The sequence below is a fragment of the Corvus moneduloides genome, chromosome 20, assembly GCF_009650955.1.
Source record: "Corvus moneduloides isolate bCorMon1 chromosome 20, bCorMon1.pri, whole genome shotgun sequence".
Classification (NCBI taxonomy): Eukaryota; Metazoa; Chordata; class Aves; order Passeriformes; family Corvidae; genus Corvus; species Corvus moneduloides.
This window is the reverse complement of record NC_045495.1, coordinates 6916721-6936971: the sequence shown is the minus strand read 5'-3', so window position 1 is coordinate 6936971 and position 20251 is coordinate 6916721. Positions and strand designations below refer to the sequence as shown.

General features: G+C 46.7%; 1 protein-coding gene across 9 annotated transcripts in view; it reads left to right on the top strand.

The window, feature by feature from the left end:
- Positions 1–20251, top strand: part of COL26A1 (collagen type XXVI alpha 1 chain) — a 167150-nt gene that overhangs the window by 18342 nt on the left and 128557 nt on the right. For 6 of the 9 annotated variants that reach the window (XM_032130018.1, XM_032130023.1, XM_032130026.1 and 3 more), the window contains exons 2-3: positions 6774–6896; positions 17254–17357. In XM_032130018.1, coding sequence (XP_031985909.1) covers positions 6774–6896; positions 17254–17357 — 227 coding nt within the window. The remainder of the gene's footprint in view (positions 1–6773; positions 6897–17253; positions 17358–20251) is intronic. The other 3 variants (XM_032130025.1, XM_032130019.1, XM_032130022.1) reach the window with 1 other exon arrangement.

Here is a 20251-nt window from a genome sequence, read left to right as displayed (position 1 = left end):
CTCTGCTGGACAATGAGCTGGATGACAGCCTTGATCCTAAAACCTAGTTACCTGGGGAGAGCACGAATACAGCCAAGAACAGGGGAATCTTAAGCCCAACTTGGCTTTTATCTGAGCTTTCCAGTAACATGTGATGGGATTGTTTCCTCTTTAGGCAGGTCACAGTAGTAAAGAGTAATCTGGTCACAGCCAACTGAATTAGCTGGTAAACTTGATCCTGATGAGAGTCAAAGCACATTCAGGGAGGTGTGTATTTGTGAATAAGAAAGGAATAATGCAGTTTTATAGAACTGGATGGTTCAGGAAGAGATACCCCAGAGAGCCTGGCAGACTTTGAATCTGGATTTCTTGGCACGTAGAGGGCAACTTCTGCTCCTGGCCTCAGGGGAATATATAAATAACTAACCCCTTGTAATGGTGGGCTCCAGCACACAGTGTATGGATTGCTGTTCTGGCAGAGCAAATGGGATGCTGTACTATTTACACAGAGAAAAGGGCACAGTTTGCTTTCATTGAGTCAGAATGGCAACTTTTTCCCAGTGAAAGTCAGTGACCTTCTGATTTTATTGAAATTCCTCTCTAGGATTGCAGGGAAATTGATAGCTCCAGTGAAAAATGTTATGAGGAAACTTGGGGAAATCTATCTAGCTATCAAAACACTCCTACTGTTTTCTGTGCCCTAAATGTTGATCTCTGCTAAGTATAACACACAGTGTGTTATCCTTATGGAAACAAAAAGATAATTCAGTGCAGTTGTTTACACAGGACAAAGCTTTAGGGCAAGTCACAAGCATCAGAAATGCCAACCTCACCGAGAGACTTCTGTGATATTTATTGGGAGTGGGGAGGGTCAGTTTGTGCCCAAACACATGGAACAGGTGCTGATGAAACAACCCTGCATATTAAGCATTCCCCCCACTCCCAGAATGAATTCCCTTCCTTCTGGCTTGTCCACTTAAGTCTCTACCAAACCCACACCAAAGCTCCGTTTTTCGGGAGCTGGAGCCGAGTCCTTCAGTCCAGAGAGAGCATCATCCCACAGGTACCGTGTGGGAGGTGGTGCCTGCTGTCGGCCTGTCCTTAGCAGGGCACGGCAGCTGTCGGTCCGTCCTTAGCAGGGCACGGCAGCCCTGGCTTTGTGTGTGAAGCGGAACTGTCACCCCATCGAAAGAGGTGATTAGGCAAGAATGCAGCTGCTTTCATTCTGAGCTGCACGCTCCCGGCTCCCGATTCACCGGCTGCTTGCCGAGTCCTGATCGGTTCAGCCCGGTGGTTCTAACACTGCTCAGTTCGTGATCCCTTCTCCAGTGAAATGGAGCCAGCTAACAGCCAGGTGGCTTTTCTCTTGTGAACCACCTGGAACGTCCTCCAGGGACTCCCAGGATGCAGAGAAGCTTGGGGAAAAGCCAGCAGTTTGGACTAGGAAAGAAGCAAACGCTGTTTTTGCGGATGGCTCTGTGAGTGTGTTGTGGTGTGAGTGTTTCTAAGCATTCATGGGGGAGGGATGGATGGATGGATGGATGGATGGAGAGATCCCTTATGCACCCCGTAAGCTTAGGAAACAGTACTGTGCAAATCCCAATGGTGAGAAGGGAGGGAAGATGAAGCTTCCTGTCAGTGTCTTCCCATCCATGAAGATTGCTCTAACTCAGTCATGCTATCCAGGAATTAAGCTTTGATATGTGAGTATGTGGCTCTTCTGGAACCTACAGTATTTTAGCTTGGTTATCTGTTACCTTACACTTCTCCACCCTCTGCAGTCCCTTTTCTTTCTCACTGTTGGATGACAGGCTGTAAAGACATCCAGAATCTCCAGGGGTGAGCTGTGAGTCCAAATAAGCTTCTGCTGAGGGGTGCAGAAGGTTCAGAAATTCAGTAGGGTGTAGGTATGGCTCTGTCTCTGGTGTCTGCCTATGGAAGCAAACTGCAGCTCCAGCTTTCTGAGTGAACCCAGATGCCCTGGGCGATCCTCTCATGCTGTTCCCCATGTGCTCTGGAAGGTGAGGATTTTTTGTGTCCTCCAGTGTCCAGGTGCTTGAAGCCATCACTGCTGTTGCTGAGTCAGCAGAGAGCAGGCATCTCTCAGCATCTGCTGAGGGAGGGATCAGTTTAAGCTCCAAACAGGAGTGTGCAGAGTTTCTCCAAGTGGAAGCAAAGTATTGATTTTGTTGTTCCATTTAGCCTGAAGGGTCCACAGTGACATCCTGAACCTACACAGTAAATATGATGAGATGTCTGCTGGCATCAACACCCGTATTCCCTCTGGAAAAACACGTTGTCAGCCGTGATCAAGACGTGAGGTCTCCATCTGTAGCCCCAGAAGGAAACTGTCTAAATCAGCAGCTTACGGGCCATGATCTGCAGATCCTCTGTTGTGGGTGAAAGTCTTGCAAGAATTAAATAGGGTGTGAGAGGAGGGGGTGTTTCTTTGGAAACAGCTGGAAGAAATGGACCAAGTGAAACTCCTCTCTCTAAGCAAGGACCAGTTCCATGGGATGCTGCAGAACCTCACACTAAATATGCTGGTCATAAGCATGCATGAGATCCTACAGGAGCTGCTCTTTGGATCATTTTGTTTGCTTGGTTGGAATATTCTTTTTGAATAAGCAGCAATATATTCTCTGCCATCCTGGATGCATGCCAGTAAAAGTCCTAAACCTTCCTTTCTAGCATCTGTGTGTAATATAAAGGGTCATTTATAATCTCTGTAAGCCATGATGAGGCCTTTCGTCACGTTGTCTGAAGCCTGCTTGCATTCTAGAGGCTGTTCTTGCTGACTTTTGGCTTGCAAAGAGAAGTCTTGGGATGGTTTTGTCTGTCTGTCTTCTTTCTGTTGTAATCACTGTGCTATTTTATCTACAGTGAATTCCAAGCTGGATATCCTAATGCATCCTTGACCAGCTGTGTTTCTGTTTTTGTCTCACCTGCTTGTGTGCCACAGTAAAAAATCCCTGACAGTTGTATTTGTAGGAAAATTATGCTATCTATGGGAAGGCAAGAGTGTGATGTACCTTTCACTCCTGGCTGTGGGTACCTTTGTAACCAAACTCTCCCTCCTGTTGGTAAAGAGAGAAGCTGGAGAAATCTGTGTTCACATTTGATTAGCTGAGTATCTTTGGGGTCTGACCTTTTTTTATTTATGCCCACACTGGTGTTTCTGCTTTTGAGATGAGGTGATAAGTGTGGTACTTTATCACTGTCACTGCTCTCTCTGTGCTCCTGCTCAGGAAGGTGAAATGTTGTCCATGGATCTGAGTGAAGGATCTGTTACCCTGCCATGAGCTGTCAGTCCTGTTCAGCCTGGCAAACGCAGGTGATGGCTTCAGGCAAGGAAAGCAGTGGATGGAGAGCCTCGGGGAACTTCTCACTTCCTGTAGTGATTGATTCCTTTTATAACAGGTCCCTGTCAGGTCATGTGAAGAAATGAACCTGGGAAGGTGTTGGGTTTCTCCCCACCCAAACGTGCTGTAGAATGGGAGCAGCCTTTATCTTCAGCTGCTGCCCAAGGCTCTGTCATGAGGTTGTACCAAGTTCTGTTCAGCACCTCTCACTTCCATGAAAGGCTGTTCCCAGGCAGGAATTACAACCTGACTGCCAAATTCCTGGGACTTGCAAGAGGATATGTGTACCTGCTCTACTTGGTCCTTGGAATAAGTTGTTAAAAATGTGAGACCTACTCAGATAACAGCAGTTTGGGGCTTGTTTGGAAAGAAAGTCTATGCATTGCAGCAGCACCCACTGAATAGAAACCCCGGCAGAATCAGCTCTGTATGTAGCTTAGAATAATCAACATTTCTTGCAGTTTTTGACATAGGCAGCCTGCACAGTGCCACCTCCAGAGCCACACATGAAGTGCCAGACTCCCAAGCTAGTTGAAAATAATCCTTGAAGGAGCAAGATGACATTAAATTTGTGTCTATGCAAGGGAAGGCATAGAGGGTAATGATTAGTTTCCAATTTCTCCTTAAGAGTTGCAATTTTGAGCTGCCATTGTCCGTTTACAAGAGCAGATTGGCTCCCAGATTCCCTCTGGCAATTCCGGAGTCTGCCCCCATCACCTGCCTTTCTCTTCTGGGGTGTGTGGTGGTGTTTGCTTTCATTCACCTCATTTCCCTTCAGGAATATGAAACTGTGTATTTTTAGCATCAGATATGGAGGGTTTTTTCAGAGTGCAGTTGATTTTTATTTTTTTTCCCATCTGACACAGAAGTACCTTGTGTGTACTCAAGAAACCCAGCAAAACCAATACTAGAGTGAAATAATCAGTGTAGGATAATCCATGTACCCTGTAAACAGCAATTCTTCCCAGCTGACTCCAGGAGAAGGCCAGAGGGACACACATACGAGCTACGTAACAGTTAAAGTGTAACGTGTAATTCAATATTTATTTGGATTTCATTGACAAGCCAGAAAAATGACCTTAACATGAGGGGAGGTACTCAAGTCCTTGATAATTATACTCTAATTTAAAATGTTCAGTAACTATTCTGAATTTGCTTCCAGTATTTATGGGCCTTCATGCTCTGTTACATGTTGCTAGTGTGGATACTGCTGCTTCCTTCCTCTCCTGTGGTGGGAACAATTCCTTTACTCCTCACATCTTAATGAGAAGTTTTGGTTTTCATGATTTCAGGACACATTATTCTGCCATTATCCTGGCAGGTTCTGTGCATGTGCAGGTTGTTTTACATGACATGAAATGCTTTGGCTCTGAGGCTCATGCACAGCTGCTGTCCTTCCCATGGCTGGAAGCACTGGGCTAAAAACATGTTTGGGGTAAATAATGCAGAGCTGTGGTTTTCCCAACTCCTCTTGTTCTCCCCCTTTCTCGTGGCTGCTTTTCCTTCCGTGCTCAACTGGCTGTTCCCATGGCAGGAGGAGATACTACCCCTGTCTGGACAAACCCCATGAATAAAGCTTGGAGAGACCAAATGGCTGATTGCACCCAGTGTGCAAGTGAAATGAAAAGGAAAACTTTACCTTGAATTATCACAATTTCAGCCTTTAGCTCGTGTTGTTGTTTCTTCTGGCCCCGCTCCCTAAACTTTGTGTTTGTGTTTGTGTGAAGTTGTGTTGAGCCTGTTAAAGGATCTGATGTCATCGTGTGATCTGAAGCTTCATGAACTTTATGTTTTTCCCCCTTGTTTTGGACATTGGTTTGATGCTGCAGATGTTGATACAGGGTGTCTGATCCCTATTTATACACCACAGATCCCTGACAAATCTGAGACAAGTGGTTCTGTAAGACCTCCCTGCCCACCTGGGGTCACCTCAGGTGTGACCACAGTCCACACTTGCTGATGAGGAATCACAGCGGGGTTTATGGGGAGCAGGAGCAGTGTTTCAGGGAAAGCTGCACAGCTGAGCCTTGTTCCTGCTGCCAGGCTCGTGGCCCTGGGCACAGAGCCACCCCTCCCTGGGTGTGCCAGCGTTCCTGGCCGGCTGTAGCCCAAGGGTCAGTGAGCAGCCCGCTGGCCCCATGTGGTCCTGGCATGTGTGCCTCCTATTCATGGAAATGGGAGCTATCCAGAGAGCAGGGGTTCCTGTGGAGATGGGAGGGGAATGCAGAAAGGGGAGAAAAACAACAAATGATGTAAATGGCATGTTCTGGAGAAATCAAAGTGGCAGAGAGGAGGTGGTTTAGGGAAGGAGAAGGGAATGTGCAGGTGCATTTCCACTGTGCAAGCAGTTTGATTTTTGGTGTGCAAGGCTGGGGAGTCGCTGTGGTGCTTGAAGGGATCTGTTCTATTGAGGCCTCTTGCTTTAAGATAGATGAGGAGCCAGGACTCCTCTGGTTCAGCAGGGAATGTTACACAAGCACTGGGTGTGTTTTAGAGCACAAACTGGTGTCTCCACTTCCCACAGTGACCCCAGTTCTGATCCCCAGTCAGTAGGAAAGCGACTCTCAAACCTGTTCACTACACTGATGTACAAAAGCATCACAAAACATTCCACACCAAAATATTCACAAAAACGTGAACCAGCATTTGGCAAAGATGAGCAATGAGTGCAAGGGGGAAATGAAAATAACCTTTTCTGTACCCCCTCAGACATATAACTGGAACCTAAACCATTCTATTTTTCAGACAAGGTCCCTGAAGGCTCTCTAGGTCCAAATTCCCTGTGCTGAAAATGCAGTTCCTTCTGTCTCATACACCTTGCAGTGAGGGGTCTGTCTCTCTCTTATTTTCTTGTGAGACACTTGTCCCTTCCTCCCCTGCATTTTCCCTTGCCCATTTTTAGGCTGTAACCTCAGCAGGACAACAACAGAACTTGTTCAGCACCCAGCTTGTTTGAGACCTGCTGACAGAGAACTCCACCACACCAAAAAAGCAGAATTTTCCAACTCTGCTGTTGTTCAGAATGGTGGGAGGCTGGGGAATGATACCATAAGAAGCAGGATGGAATTAAGACCAGTACAATGGGAGCTGACTATCAGGAGATTTGGAACACTTCTTTTTTTTTTTTCTCAAGTCCTATTGTTTCTGATAAGTCACAGAACTAAATTATGCACTGTAAAACCCTGGCCTCTGACAACCAAGCAAGAGGCAAAACTGGATCTGTGGTTCAGGTTGGCAGAAGCTGGGAATCTTTCTGCAGCTATTAGAAGGAGGGGGGGGTGAGAAGTGAAGACTGCAAGTTAGCCTGGCTATGGCTGGCAGAAGAAACCACCCCATGCCAGATACTTGGCCTGTTTTTACTGCAGTCTGGTGTGTGTTGGTTCACTGGCTGTCTTACTGGGGCTGATTAGTGTGTGTCCTTTCTCTCTGCAGGCACTGGTGTCACTACACGGTCACAAGGACAGTCTCCTGCCAGGTGCAGAACGGGTCAGAAACGGTGATCCAGAGAGTTTATCAGAGCTGCCGGTGGCCAGGACCTTGTGCCAACTTAGTGAGGTAAAAATCTTCATGTCTCATGTTGCCCAAACCTTCCTGCCCTTCCTCTTTGTTTGGTTGCTGGTGAGTACTGCAGAGAGGGCTGAGATCAGAGGGTCAGCTGGGATATCCTGCTTTGGGGTGCTGTGACTGAAGAATGCCACTGGTGATAACTGCAGGGTAGTCACAGGTGAAGGTAAGTGTAGCACTGTTTCCCATTTTAGGAACTCTCTAAACACAGAGAGAGTCTAGTTTAGAAAGGAGATATTGTTTATTCTGTGCAAGGTGGAGGTTTCCACAAAACAAGCACACCGAGGGGTAAAATGCTACATCTTTTGTAGAGGAAAGTTTACATGAACCCACCTATCTAATATCCATTCTCCACCTACCTAATGCCTATTTATTTGGGTGATATAATCTCACACAAGTTGCTTGAAACATAAAGTTCTTTTCTTCATTAAGCAACTTCTATTGTAGAAGTTATGTGACAACATCAGTTACATTTACAAAAGGGGAGAAAATTCAGCCTGGGGGCAGATAGTTCAATTTAAGGACATCAGTATTAGGACAAGTTACGGGAACAGTTTAGCTCAGGCTGCAGTGCCTGTTTGTGCTTCTCCACACAGGAGGCTGCTGCTGGTCAGGCATGAAAGCAGATAAATGTTCAGTGTGACTGACCAGGGTGAGCAGGGGTGCTGGATCAATGGTTCTGTGTGACTTGTTGGTACCCTGTACTCAGGGTTGTAGTGGTAATATTGATCACATACACTGGAAAGCTGCGATCAAATCCCTTATAGGCCATGAGGGACAAAGGTAATGTGCCCTGGATCTTTCAGAGTGGAGTTTCTTCAGACTTCCTGGATCTCAATACCCTTTAAAGACATGTTAAAACAGAATGTCCTCTCCTCAGACGAGAAACAAAGCTTAAAACCAGCTACGTGTCAGAAACTTGTCCTGAGCCTGCTTTGCCTTTCGATCATTTACAGTCTTGGAACCTACATTTAAGAAGGGAAAAAAAGTGTGAAATAACTGTCCCCAGTTACCACCTTTCAGTAAAATGTCTTTGCATTGTTAAGCTTTGCCTTCTCTGAAAGACATTCTCAGAGCAGAACAGTGTTACCCACCCATCTGGGAATTGGGGCAGAAAAGCCATTGTGCTCTACATTTGCACCTAGCTTCTAAAACAATTTCCCAAGTAGACAAGCCATAACTTAGCTCACAGAGCTCACTCATTTTATTGTTATTGTTACCAATTCACCCACAGGGCACTGGTTGAGGTCCTCCTGTAGTTGATAACCAGGCCAGAAGGTGATTGAACTGCAGGCTGAGACCCACCTCCCTGTTCTTGTGACACTTCATCTGGAATTCACATTTTGCTGTTCATGGGGCTGTTCCCACAGTTGGTTCTCTAGTTTCCACTTGGCCAGTGGTCAGTCTCAGTTTTTTTACTTGTAATATATCTGTTTTGGTGTCTCTTTGGTCTTTGTGCAAGGCTGTGGTTGAAACACTTCATATTTTATGCTGTCATGGCCAAACTTCTGTTGAAGCTTTTTAATTTCCCAGGCTTTTTAGGCACATAATTGTCATTAGAAACTTGTGAGCTTTCACCTTGTCTTCTAAACTTGCCAAAAATCTTACTTATTTTTCGTTGTTAACACAACTGGAATTTCATAAGTACCAAACATTTGATCATGTTATTAGTAAAAATTCTTTTTGTGGGCCCCTGCAGTTGATTGATGCCATTGATTCTTACATTAGCCCAGAGACTTTAGGAGTAGTGTGTGCTGTTGTGACATTGTTCATGGAACATTTTCAGTTTCAAATGTAGTTTGGTTTGTTTGCCTGATGAGTCCAATTGTTTGAAGACAATGCAGAACAGCAGCAGACATCTCAATTTTTCTTTCTGTGCAAAAATATGGAAAGAAGCTGGGGTTATTAAATATTCAAGATCTCAGCTGGTGAAAGCTCAGCTAACAGGAGCTGCATTTTTGGAAGATGATCACTGTGGAGAAACCTTCCAGAAGAGATGGGGGGACATCAGTGCTCTGTTCCCTTTGAGTTGGGAGGAAATGCAGGACAAGAGGATGGAGCCCTTCCAGGGAAATGACTCTAATGTCTGTCCTCTAACCACACATGGTATGACATTCTTGCATAAAGTAGAGAAAGACCCTGCACCTCTTTCCCAAGGACCTCTCAGAAAGCTGCTGACAAAATGCTGGAACCCACCCACCTATCATCAGAGGTAAAACTGGTTCCTGATAATTTCCCCTACTACCACCGTCTGAAAGGGAGAGCCCCAAGAATGAATAAAAACGAAGGCGAATCCTCTGGTTTCCTGAGAGCTGAATGGGCTGTTGGATAAGTTATCCCCAGCCAAGACATCTTTTATAAATGGTTGTTTGTTTTCAGCAGTGCACCTGACTTTGATAAGGGGATGAAAACCGGCTGCTGAAAACGATGGATCTTGTGATGTGTGACTACTGTGGACAATGTTTGGTACCCCTGAGCCAGGTTGTGTGGTTGAGGTGTTGCTTTCTGAGCACACAGCAGCCCAGCACTGTTTCATTGCCAGCCCATAGGGATGCTTGAAGTGGCTTTCTTTTATCTTGGAGTCAAGCTGAAGTTCTAAAACTACTTTTTAAAAAGAAATACTTTCTCCTTCTCTCTCACCAAAATGGGTACTGTCTTTTTAGGAAACACTGATCTCTCTCCTAATTCAGGTAAACACCATCTCCTGTTTTCAGATGAAAACTCCTTGTGTATAAAGGATAGCAATAAGAAAGACAGTTCCCAAAGTCACAAGGCAGTGTAGTGCCTTTTCTATTCAGCCCCTCACTTGCTAGTGTAGTTCCTTGCAAGTTGTATTTGTTTACCTGATTTTTCTGTTAAGAAACTGGCTTTGAAGGGGCTTGTAAGCTTTCATCAGCCACCAAGCTGTACAACTTCCTTTGACAGGTCTCTGAAAATCCCTGCAGAAGACAAACAGAGCAGAAAACAGCTTGGGTGCCCTACTTGTTTGTTTCCTCCTTACCTTGTCTATACCAGTCTCTCTCTTTTTGGGATTTCTGGAAGTCTAGCTTCAGGCAAGGCCAGGCTTACTCCAGGCCTGGTAGTGGCTAAAAATGTTCTTGCTCTCTATATCCCTGTGGTTGTTCAGGTAATAGAAATATATCTGCTTTTCTTTTGCTAAAAAAGTAAATTTAAAGTGTCTTTTGGCCTTCTCCTGTTCTTCTCTAGGGAGATGTGTGGTGCCTGAGCTTGAATTTAAGGGCACAGAGTGTTCTGTGTGACTGTAAGCAATGCAAAATGTCAGTAAGCCATTGGCACTATTTTGGCTTTGTAGTGTTTCTCCCAGCTGTGATTTGAAACAAACTGTTTTCGTCTCCTTGTTTACAGGGAGTCAGCCATATCTGGGAGAGCTTTCATTCTGCCAGCACCCATTATCAGGCTGCTCACTAGCAAAAGGGATGTCAGCCAAGGAAAAAGGCATCTCTCAGACTTGTGGTGACAGCTGAGAGGGGCTCTCTGCTGCAGAGACTCCGCTTACAAGCAGACATCGGCATGGCCAGACGAGGATTTAATCCCTTTCCTGTCTCCCATTCATTCTTGTTGTGTTTCTTTCCCTTATTGCACAAACTGCAGCTCAGGGTCAAGCCCTTGCCAGAGGAGGATCTGTGAGATCCCAGCCTTGCAGCCTCGGCTGTGAGATGTCCTTGCTGTCCATTCACTTGCTCCTGGGAAGCTGCAGCGGAGCTGCTTTAGCAGGAGTGTCGTCATCTTGGCTGGGCTGAGCTGAGCTGTTCTGTTCTTGCCCTCCACCCCAGGCTCTTTATTTAGCTTGAGTGCTGAGTTGCTCTGGAGCAGTCTTGGCTGGAGGATTTCCCTCAGCAGATCTGTTCCTGAGCTCTCTCTGTTTGGGCAGCGAAGGCTTTGGCTCCTGTGTGCCATGGGCTGTGCCTTTGCTGTGTCACGCTCTGCAGCAGCCTGGCTGCAGCTCCTGGGCTGCTTCACACTCACATGCCATTTGTCTGTCTGAAGGAAGGGACAAAGTCCCTACCTTGGGGCTTCAATGGCAGCCTAATCTCTGGTTCTTTACTGCCTGGATGGTTGTCCCCAGCTCCCAGTAAACCCAGGCATCCAAACCTTAATCCTTCTCCTCAGCAATCCTTTTGCTGCAGCCCAGTCCTGTCCTGTTGGGACACTGCACTCCTCAAGGCTCACTGAGGAGGGTGGTCTTGAAGGCCAGGCAAGGATTTGAGATGTACATTCAGTTGCTGGAGCTTTTGTGACTTCCTGTGCCTTCAGTCCAGCCATGCCACCTCACCTGTAAGATGAGAACAGTGCTGCTTTTTTCTTACTGTGTTTTATGGCACAAGAGGGCAGCTGCTTGCTGTACCGTAGCTGGCCAAAATCAGCCTACTTTTGATTAGAGTATTGGTGTATGATTGTTGCAGTCAGTAAAGCAGTGTCTCAGGAGGTGAATGGATGGGATGAATGGCCTTGGCAGATCATGTGCTGTTACAGCCTTCAGAAGACAAACACTTTGTGCTTCAAACTGTTGTTGCTGTGAAAATCCCCATCTCATCTCAGGAAATGTGCTGCCTCATGTTGTAGCAGGATATTCCAGCTCCTCTCCCGCTTGTCCTATCCTTGAAAATGAATGTTCCCAGCAAGGCTGTGTGAGTTTTTATCCTGTTATGCTTTGCTGTGCTCCATGGTCACAGAGCTGTCTGACTTCAGCTTTTGAGCCTCCTGTCTCTGCAGCATTTTCTGCCTTCAGAGACTTTGAAGATTTTCCAGGAAACCCACAGCTGGCTTGTACAGGGATGGGTTTACCTGGTCTCTTACTTTGATAAGTTATCGAAACTCCAAACATTTAATTATTCATCTGTTGGCTTTAAACTTCATGCAGAGATGGGAGAGATGGAAGGAAGAGTGTTCTTGCAACACAGCAAATCTGGGCTCTGATGCCCTTTCCAGCTGCCTGTCACTGCCTGTTTTTTCCTTTCAGTATTGTAGCTGGTTTGGCTTATCACAAATGCTGTGTGCATTTAATGTAAGCAGGCTACACATCTTGCATGGATCATTCTTGTTTGGTGTTTTTGAATGCTGGGTTTTCTTTATTTTTTTTGTTCTTTTCATTTAAACTGAACACATTACTGCTCCCGGGGGGATTTTACAAGCTAGTTTGTAGAATAACAAAGAAGGAATTCTGCAGGCTCATCCAATTTGGTCTTCTGTGCTTTTGAAAACTCTGTTGCTACAGGGTCAGTAGGAGAAGTTGGGGATCTGTCACCCAGGAGATTGGCCTGTAGCTGATGTTTCCCCTCAGTTTCAGAACTAGTAATGCCACAGGGAAATCCTTCTCTCTTTCTTGCTTTCCAGTCAATTGAATAATAAGTCCCAGAGCTTATTCCAGTGCATTAGGATTGCTATTTGAAGTACTGTTAGACATAAACTCTTTTATGTGTTTAATTCCCTTACGACTCCACATCTTGGAGAGAAATGCGCTTGGAAAAAGGCGTCTGCTCTTCAAAGCACACATGGGATATAAATGCAGGACGAACAGTGCTCCTACAAGCAGGACAGACAGAGGCTCTGGGTGTGTAGGATTAGAGCTGTAGCACAAAGGGGCATTCTCAGCTTTGAACAATGGCTGTGTGGTGCTGGCTGGGCACAGGTGGAGGGTCACCTGTTTCAGGGGTTGTGCTCAGGCTGCTGATTGAGGCCTTTTGATCTTGCCCAGACATCCTCTGAGCACTCCTCCTCCTTACTGCAGCACTGCTCTGCAATAGCACTGACATCTGATTGTTAGTAAAGACAGGAGCTGATGATTACTCTGGTGGCATAGAAACATCTATCTCTGTGTCCTTGGCCTTTTTTCTTGGGACTGGGAGCCTGTCAAGTATTACTGTGGACATCAGGGCGTGGGAGGTAGGTAGGTTTGTTTCCTGAGTTTAGTCTTTTGCTAAGTTGTTTGAACCAGACATATTCAGAGGTAAACAGAGTCTTCTTCCTTCCCTTTGGCAAAGGCAGAAGACACAATGAGCTCCAACACTCCTGCAGCTGCATGTTGTCTGTTTTTTTTAATCTGGTGTCTGCAGGAGCATATTTAAAACTCCTCTGGTTATGTTGTTCCCTGGGGAACTACTGCTTTTGTGGTAGGGAAGCTGGAAGAGCTGGAGATGCAGGAAAAAAGAGCACTGGTCTGATTCACAGTGATGGTCTCTGCCATGCCTGAGTGCAAGCGTGATGGCAAAGGTGCTTCTTGTCCTTGCATCAGCTGTGGCTCTGGTTTGAGGTGAAGTTGCCTTGTGTGTGCTACACAGAGGAGCTGCCTGGTGTAATCAGTGTCTGGTAGGCTTTGAGAGGATGGTTATGACGGTCTGTCTGGAGTGGGTGTGGTGGTGTTGGGAACCAAATATATACTTGATAGCTTCTCTGAGATCCTAAAGTCCCTTCTTTCCAAGTGCTTTGAGATATGGTTACTTAACCTGATCGATTTGAAATCTGATGTCAGAATACTCTGATATTCTATGGGGAGTTGTAGGGTTTTGGCATGTCTGTGAATCAGGGCATTGGTACCAAGAATCAGAGGAACTACGTCAAGCTTTATTCTGAATGCCCTTTGATACACCTGTTGTAATGAAGGTGAGGGTCCCTGGAAGGCAATGTGTCAGTTACATGTACGGGGTTGGACCCACTGGGTTGATATCTGACTTCCATGCCATGAGAGAAGTAGGCAAAAGAGAGCTTGGATTCCTTGGTTTCTGGATTCTTTGCCAGTCAAAAGGGCAAGTTCATTCATCCTGTGATCCTGAAACCCATCAATAAGTGACAGTCAAACTTTCAACCTGGGGCTTGAATAAAAATGAATAGAGGCCTCTGAGGGTCACTGATGTCTCCTTGGGCACAAACTGCAACGGCTGAGTGAATCAGAGTAACAAAACCTTCTCTGGTGATGTGGAAATGAGTTTCACGCCTTCCCTCTCATGTGGGCTTTGTGCACAAACAGCTTTGTTTGTGAGTGTCAAAGGGCAGGGGAAATCCAGAAAGGGGGAAGGTATTTCCTGTGTGTGACAGGCTGCCCTGCTTGGGTCATGGCAGAGATCACGCCTTTCTCTTTTGACTTGATTTTTGAGGCTTTGATCCAAGAATGTGACTCTCTTCCCCTTTCTTGTGTCATGTCTGGCTGTTGTGTTCAGTGACACTTCCTTGAAAGCAAGGGGGACACATCCTTGTGTGCTGAGGAGTGAGACTTGTTGGCTGCCATCCCTCAGTGTGTCCTGACCTCTCCAGTACTTGTAGCTCCATATCCCCAAATCAGTTCATCAGTCAGCTCATGCTCCTTCCCCAAATTACCATTTCCTGGGCAGTCACTTAGAGCCACAAGCAAGAGATGCTGTTTCCCAAATGATAATTTTATGTGGACAAGCTCCTGTAGCTCATCCTACAGGGATCAGGCAGCTCCAAGGACAGCCATGTGGTGGCTCTGATCTAGGAACAGCAGGGGCTGTGGGCTGAGCTTTCTGGGCTCTTCCCTGGGAGTTGCCCCATTCCTGGGATATTGTTGTGAACCCTCATCAAAATCCCTGGAAATGACACCTGGTTCTTGCAGTGGAGTGGCAGATCCTGGTAGTTTGCTTCTCCAAGAAGTGCTTGGAGTTCTCCTGCTGAAGGGAACTGCATGTGCTGAGCACATCCTTTGGCTCCCTGGGGAGCGGAGCAGTGCAGGTTGTGGCTCCTCCAAACCTCTTCCACTCTGCTTTGGCAGATTTCCATGCCAGTGTTTGTGGCTTGAGTGACATTCAAGGGAAAGGCTTCCCTATTTTGCTACCAATCCTTTTTTCTGCCTGCTGTGTTTTCCACACGTTTTCATTCAGGGGCTTCTGATCTTTAACAGGTATCTTCCTTCCCTCTCCTTTTCCATATCCTTTTTTCATCATCTCCTTCAGTTGCAACACTGCAAGTGTCAGATGGTGGCAATGCTTTGCTAAGGGTGCTTTCTTTGCTCCCCTCCTGGAACAGCAGTCAGAAATCTGCATGATGTTATGCCATAGGTCACAACAGACCTTGGTTCCATGTCACAAAACTGAGGAAAAAGGGTGCTATGAAGAACAGAGCAGCTTCAGAATAAACTGGACTTGCAAGCTGGGCCCACTTCAGATGCCTGAGTGCACGATGCTGAACAGAGCTGCACACGTCAGGCCTCCTCCAGGGAATTCAGGGTGGGTGGTAGACAGTGACAGCTGAGCTCCACGCTTGTCATGCCCTGAGAAGTCCTCCCTCATTTGAGGATTAAACTATAGCTACTTCCCCAACACAGAACTGCTGCCAAGATTCCAGTCTGGCTCAAGCCACTCTCCACACTTCATAATGAAGTTTGAGAGAGTTTTAACATCTTGGTGTTGGCAGAAACAAGGTTTTAAAATCACGGTGTGGTTGGAGACTCGCTGGCTCTGGACACTGGTAACAAGGCTGGAGACTTTCATGTGAAGGTCAGATCCAGCTGTGGTGTTAGCGACAAAGTCATGAACTTCTGACTGATGGTTCAGGGCTTACGTGTGGAAAGATGTCTGGAGTCCAACGCCAGGACTGGGAGTTGGGAGACCTGGGTTCAATTCCTGGGCTTTGCCAGAGCTATTCTGAGAGACCCTCAGCAAGACACTTAAAGTCTTTGTGCCTTAGGTGTCTTTGTGAAGATGCGCTGAAGGTCTACCTACATCAGCGTGCTCCAAGTCCTCAAACTCACACATGACTGTGGACTCCTGAACACCACTGGATGCAGAAGAACAAAGAAATAGGTGGGATGAGCTGGCTCTGTCCAGCCCGTATCAGACAAGTGCCTGGATCACTGTTGTGGGTATTAGCAGTGACTGGTGTGCTTTTTGGCAGCTCCAAGGGTGAGGGCATCACCTTCTCAGGAGGCAGCGCTGCTCTCCTGTCTCTGGGTGAGGCTGTTCCCAGGGCAGGCAGCCCTGTGCTCAGGAGGAAGCTTGTGCAGCTCCCCCTCTCCAGCGGCTATAGGAGAACTTAGCTTGTGTTTGGCAGCTGGCACAAATCATCAGCAAACAACTTCCTGAGAAATTAGTTTCCCAAAGACTGCTAACCACGACTGAGCTGCTCTGTTCTTTCCAAGACACACATGGGCAGCCTCTCCTGGCAAGCCTTTGTTACTGCTCTTTGGAGCAGCTACCAGTCACTGCAGTGCTGTCCTGGGTGTACACCTGCACCTCCCTCCCCTTGGAGCAGTTTTGGATGAGATTCATGCAACCTCTAGCTCTGTTTTGTCCCTGTGCCCAGCTGAGCCCGGGGCAGTGCTCTGTCTCCTGCCAGCTCTCAGCAGGAGGACCCTCTTCCCCAGGGACAGGGTGCTCAGGGCTTGTGTCTGCCTGGCTTAGAGAGACAAGCATAAGCTGCAGCCTGCAACACTGTAATCCCAAAGCTTCAGACTCTCCCTGTGTGTGCCAAATTCCTTTGGCTGTTAAATAAGGGTAGGAATTTCGAGGGGAGCTTGTAGAGTACAACTTCCGTGTTTGCTTTTAGCTTCATGAATAGCAGCAGTGACTTGTTTGGCTGTAGACTGGGAAAACTCACAGTTGCCAGCTTTGACGAGCTGCTGTTTTAAAGGAGAAGTTGTCACTTATGCAACTGTCTGTGTTGGCTTCAGAATCACTGGTGCCTTGCACAGCCCTGCTGTGTCTGCAGGTCACCCTCCAGTTCCCAGTGGGGATGGCAGGGCTTGTGCTCTAATTGGGACCCTGGGGATGCTGTGCTGCTCACAGAGCTCACAAACTTGTCCTGCAGAACCTTGGCTGTGGTCCAGAAGAGGGTGACCCTATTTCAGATGGGGGAGAACTGAGGCACAGGTCAGATAGCTGGAAAAAAGGCTCCATGAAGGTCACTGATGAAGTTCATGTTGATGTGTTGGTACATCCCAGGTCTGAGTGGTGGGGAAAGGGAAGGCACCTGGGACATGGGAAACTCTCTTACTGCTGAGTGAGGAAAGGCTGTTGCCAGCCTCTGTTTAATGTCACAGAAGTCCCCAGGAAGGGAGAGCGTGGGAAACGAGTCATGATCTCGCTACTTGCAGGACTTTGTAGTGGTGAGATCTTCACAAAGCTGCTGGTGCTACCTGGGGGAGGAGAGGTGTGGGGAAGAGCCAGTAGAGCATGAGGGCTTAAGGAGGAAAATAAAAGCTGTTGAATCAGATCCACACTAATAAATCCTTGCTGATACTTTGTGTGACTCCTTTCTCTGTAGCTGGGGGTGGCTGGGTGCTCTGGGATATATCCAGGTGAGAAGATGTGCTATGAATTAGTAGCAACACTGCCCTTGAGTAGGTCACTGCATTCTGCTGACTCCTTGTTTGTGTTAGTTACAGGACTCTCATCAGGCCCACGTACAAAATGTCCTACAGAACTGTGACCACGCTGGAGTGGAGGTGCTGTCCTGGCTTCACGGGGAGCAACTGTGAGGAGGGTGAGTTATCCAGCAGTGACTCTGTCCTTACGGAGCAGCAAGGATGGACTGGCTGCCTTGAGCTGGGGTTTGCTCCTTCATTTGTCCTACACCTCTTAAACACAGGAACAAATCACCTGTTCCCTTCACTCCCCATTGTTATCTGAATGTCACACACAAGCTCTTAAAGGTGGTCTTGGAAAGCAGATCATTCTGAATGCCTGCAAACAGGCCTGAACAGGGAGGGGGAAAGAAATGAAGAAAAGGCAATCAGGGATTCCCTCAATCTGTTTAGAGATGTGCTCATGCTTGGCATCCCCGTTGCGTTCAGAAAATGTGCTTTCTCCTTTTTGTGTGTCATCTTCTCCCTGTCCCTGTTATCACCATCAGTTCCTGTGTCCAATAAAAGCTGGTTCCTGGGTGGCTGCTGCTGAAAGTTTTATGCCTGTAAGGTCTGAACATAAATAATGTGTGTTCCCAGAGAGCTTTGAATCAATACCTTCGGTTCCTCTTTCTACCTGCCCCTTGATGTATTGGTGCAACACTGATGTTGCACAGTGCATGTGAAAACACAGTTCTGGGTTTGGCATCACGCAGAGGAAAACACAGGGGTCTTTCCAGAGCAGGAGGAAAAAGTATTTTCCTTTTTTTGTCACAATAGGGCATATTTACCATTTCCGTTCCTAACATTTTCTACTTTAACTGTTGCTTCTGGGGGTTTGAAACAAGTCCTGCTTCTCCACCAAGCTTCAGGTTTAGGCATTAAGGCATCTGCTGAACCTGACATGAGAGTTCACAGCTTGTGAATGGGAGAAACTAAGCCTGAAGTTTTCTGTCCATTTGCATCAGGTCAGCACAGCCTGTCTCTGGGTGCTGAAGGGTCACTGGGGGTGTTCAACATCTCTGAGTCTGCTGTTTGTACTCGTTTTCTTTGTGCTGTGATATCTTAATACCAATCACACGATTCAGGCAAATCTCTGACTAGGAAGTTGTCTCGTTAGAGTCCCAAGGAGTGATGGCTGCAGACGGCAGCTGGCTCCAGGCTGCTGAGGAAACAATAGCTTCCCAGAAGCTCCAGAAAAGTCTTACAAAGTGGCAGAGCCACCCTAAGTTGCAGTTTGCAGGAGAGAGCTTTACATTTTAACATAATGCTAAAAGAAGTGAGCCTGAGAGAGAAGCTGCTGTGTGCAGCTTGAGTTTTTACCTGTCCCTGCAGGGAAAGGGGAGCTGGGGATGGTGGCAAAGCTGTTTCTTCCAGTGTAGCTGGGTGAGGATGTGCCTGTGACCTGAGGAGCCCCTGTGTGCAGCCTGCTCGTGCCTGCAGGTTTGGACAGGTGTGAGTTACTGCAGCTTAGTGGTGCTGCTGGTGCAAAGGAGAGATTCCAGCTCCCTCCCGCAGTGCCAGATCCGTCTCAGCAGAGTCCAGTGGAAATAAAAAGCCAACATAAGCTTGTTTGCGAAAGCCGGCAGCGATCTCGCAGGAGCAGGTCTGTGGAACGAGGTGACAATTTTATACAGTTACTTTTCAAGGTGAAACTGTTCTTTTGGGCTTGGATATGGTCTGTGGAGTGTGAGCAGAAAGCCAGTAGTAAGCCCTTACTTTCATGTGTGAGATTCTTTTTACCTTTTTTTTTCCTCTCCCTAGAACATCTGGTGCTACTGACAGTCCCATACCCTTGAATGAAAGAGGAAAATAACAAAAGTCCCCTTTCTAGTGCAGGAGGGTTATGCCACTTAGTTTTTAGTGTAAATACTGGGGCTAGTGGTCTGCATGGCCCTTCAAGCTGTCAACTTCAAAATGGAAATATTTACTTACTCCTTATGTTAGTTCTTAATGTTACTGTCACTTGGAAATTAAAGTAAAAGAGGCTAAAAAGAGGCTGTTTTCGGGTTTCTGGCAACGCAATATAAGGCCTTTTGTACTTTTTCCTTTCTGTGCTCTCCCCTACTGCAAGTTTGGTTCCTCTGACAGGGTGGGATGCTTATCTGTGTGAGTTCTTCCTGGAAACAGCAGACAAAAGGAAACAGAAAACTAAACTGAAGCAAAACAAAAGCAGTGCAGTGATAAAGCCACAGTGAATTAGCAGGGTAGAACCTCAAAATGCTTTAATCTTTCTTTGGTAGTTAGATTTCTACTCAATATTTCATTTCACTTGCATGTGCAGCTGGTGCTTTAGAAGTTGATGTGAGGTAGGTAAAACTGGAGGCAGCCTGGACCTGCACTGTTTTTTTCCTTGCCTTCTTGCTGTGTTGCAAATCCTCCAGTTTTCTGGCAGCCACTGTTGCCAAAGGAATGGCAGCTGCAGTGGCTCTGAGCTTCCACTGCAACATCTCCTGGTTCTGGAGACTGAAGGGAAACACTTCCTTTGCCAAGGGGTGTTGGAATAGTGAGGTTGTGTTTCCATCAGTAGCATGGACTAAGCCAGGAGGTAATGGATTGATGAAGCACACAGCAGAGTTCTGGGAGCTGTGTGTGCATGGGCATGGCTGATGGTGGTCTTTGCATCCTGGTGCTATCAATCTATCTATAAGATCTATTGATTCCTTCTTTAATCCTCAGTGAGCAGGTTTATTATTGGCTCCTTTATTGTGCTGTTCTGGAACATTGTCTTTGGGGGAACCACTGTAGCATATCTGGAGGATAGATTATTTTTACTAGCTGTCCTTATATCAAGCCTTCCTTGCCCTTTTAAAATTTATTTCTTTTAGCATTTTATGAGGGAAGACAGGATGGGGAGAAGGTGAACCAAGGAAAGAAGTCAAAGAATTTGAAAGCACTCAGAGGCTGCAGCTATTTCTGATATTATAACTTGTTGTGATCTCCCAAATGGCAGGTCAGCTTTTCTTTTGCAAAAGCAGCAGTTCAGTGTGGGTGTCTAGCCCCAAAGTATGACAGACTCCTGAGCAGACTGGCT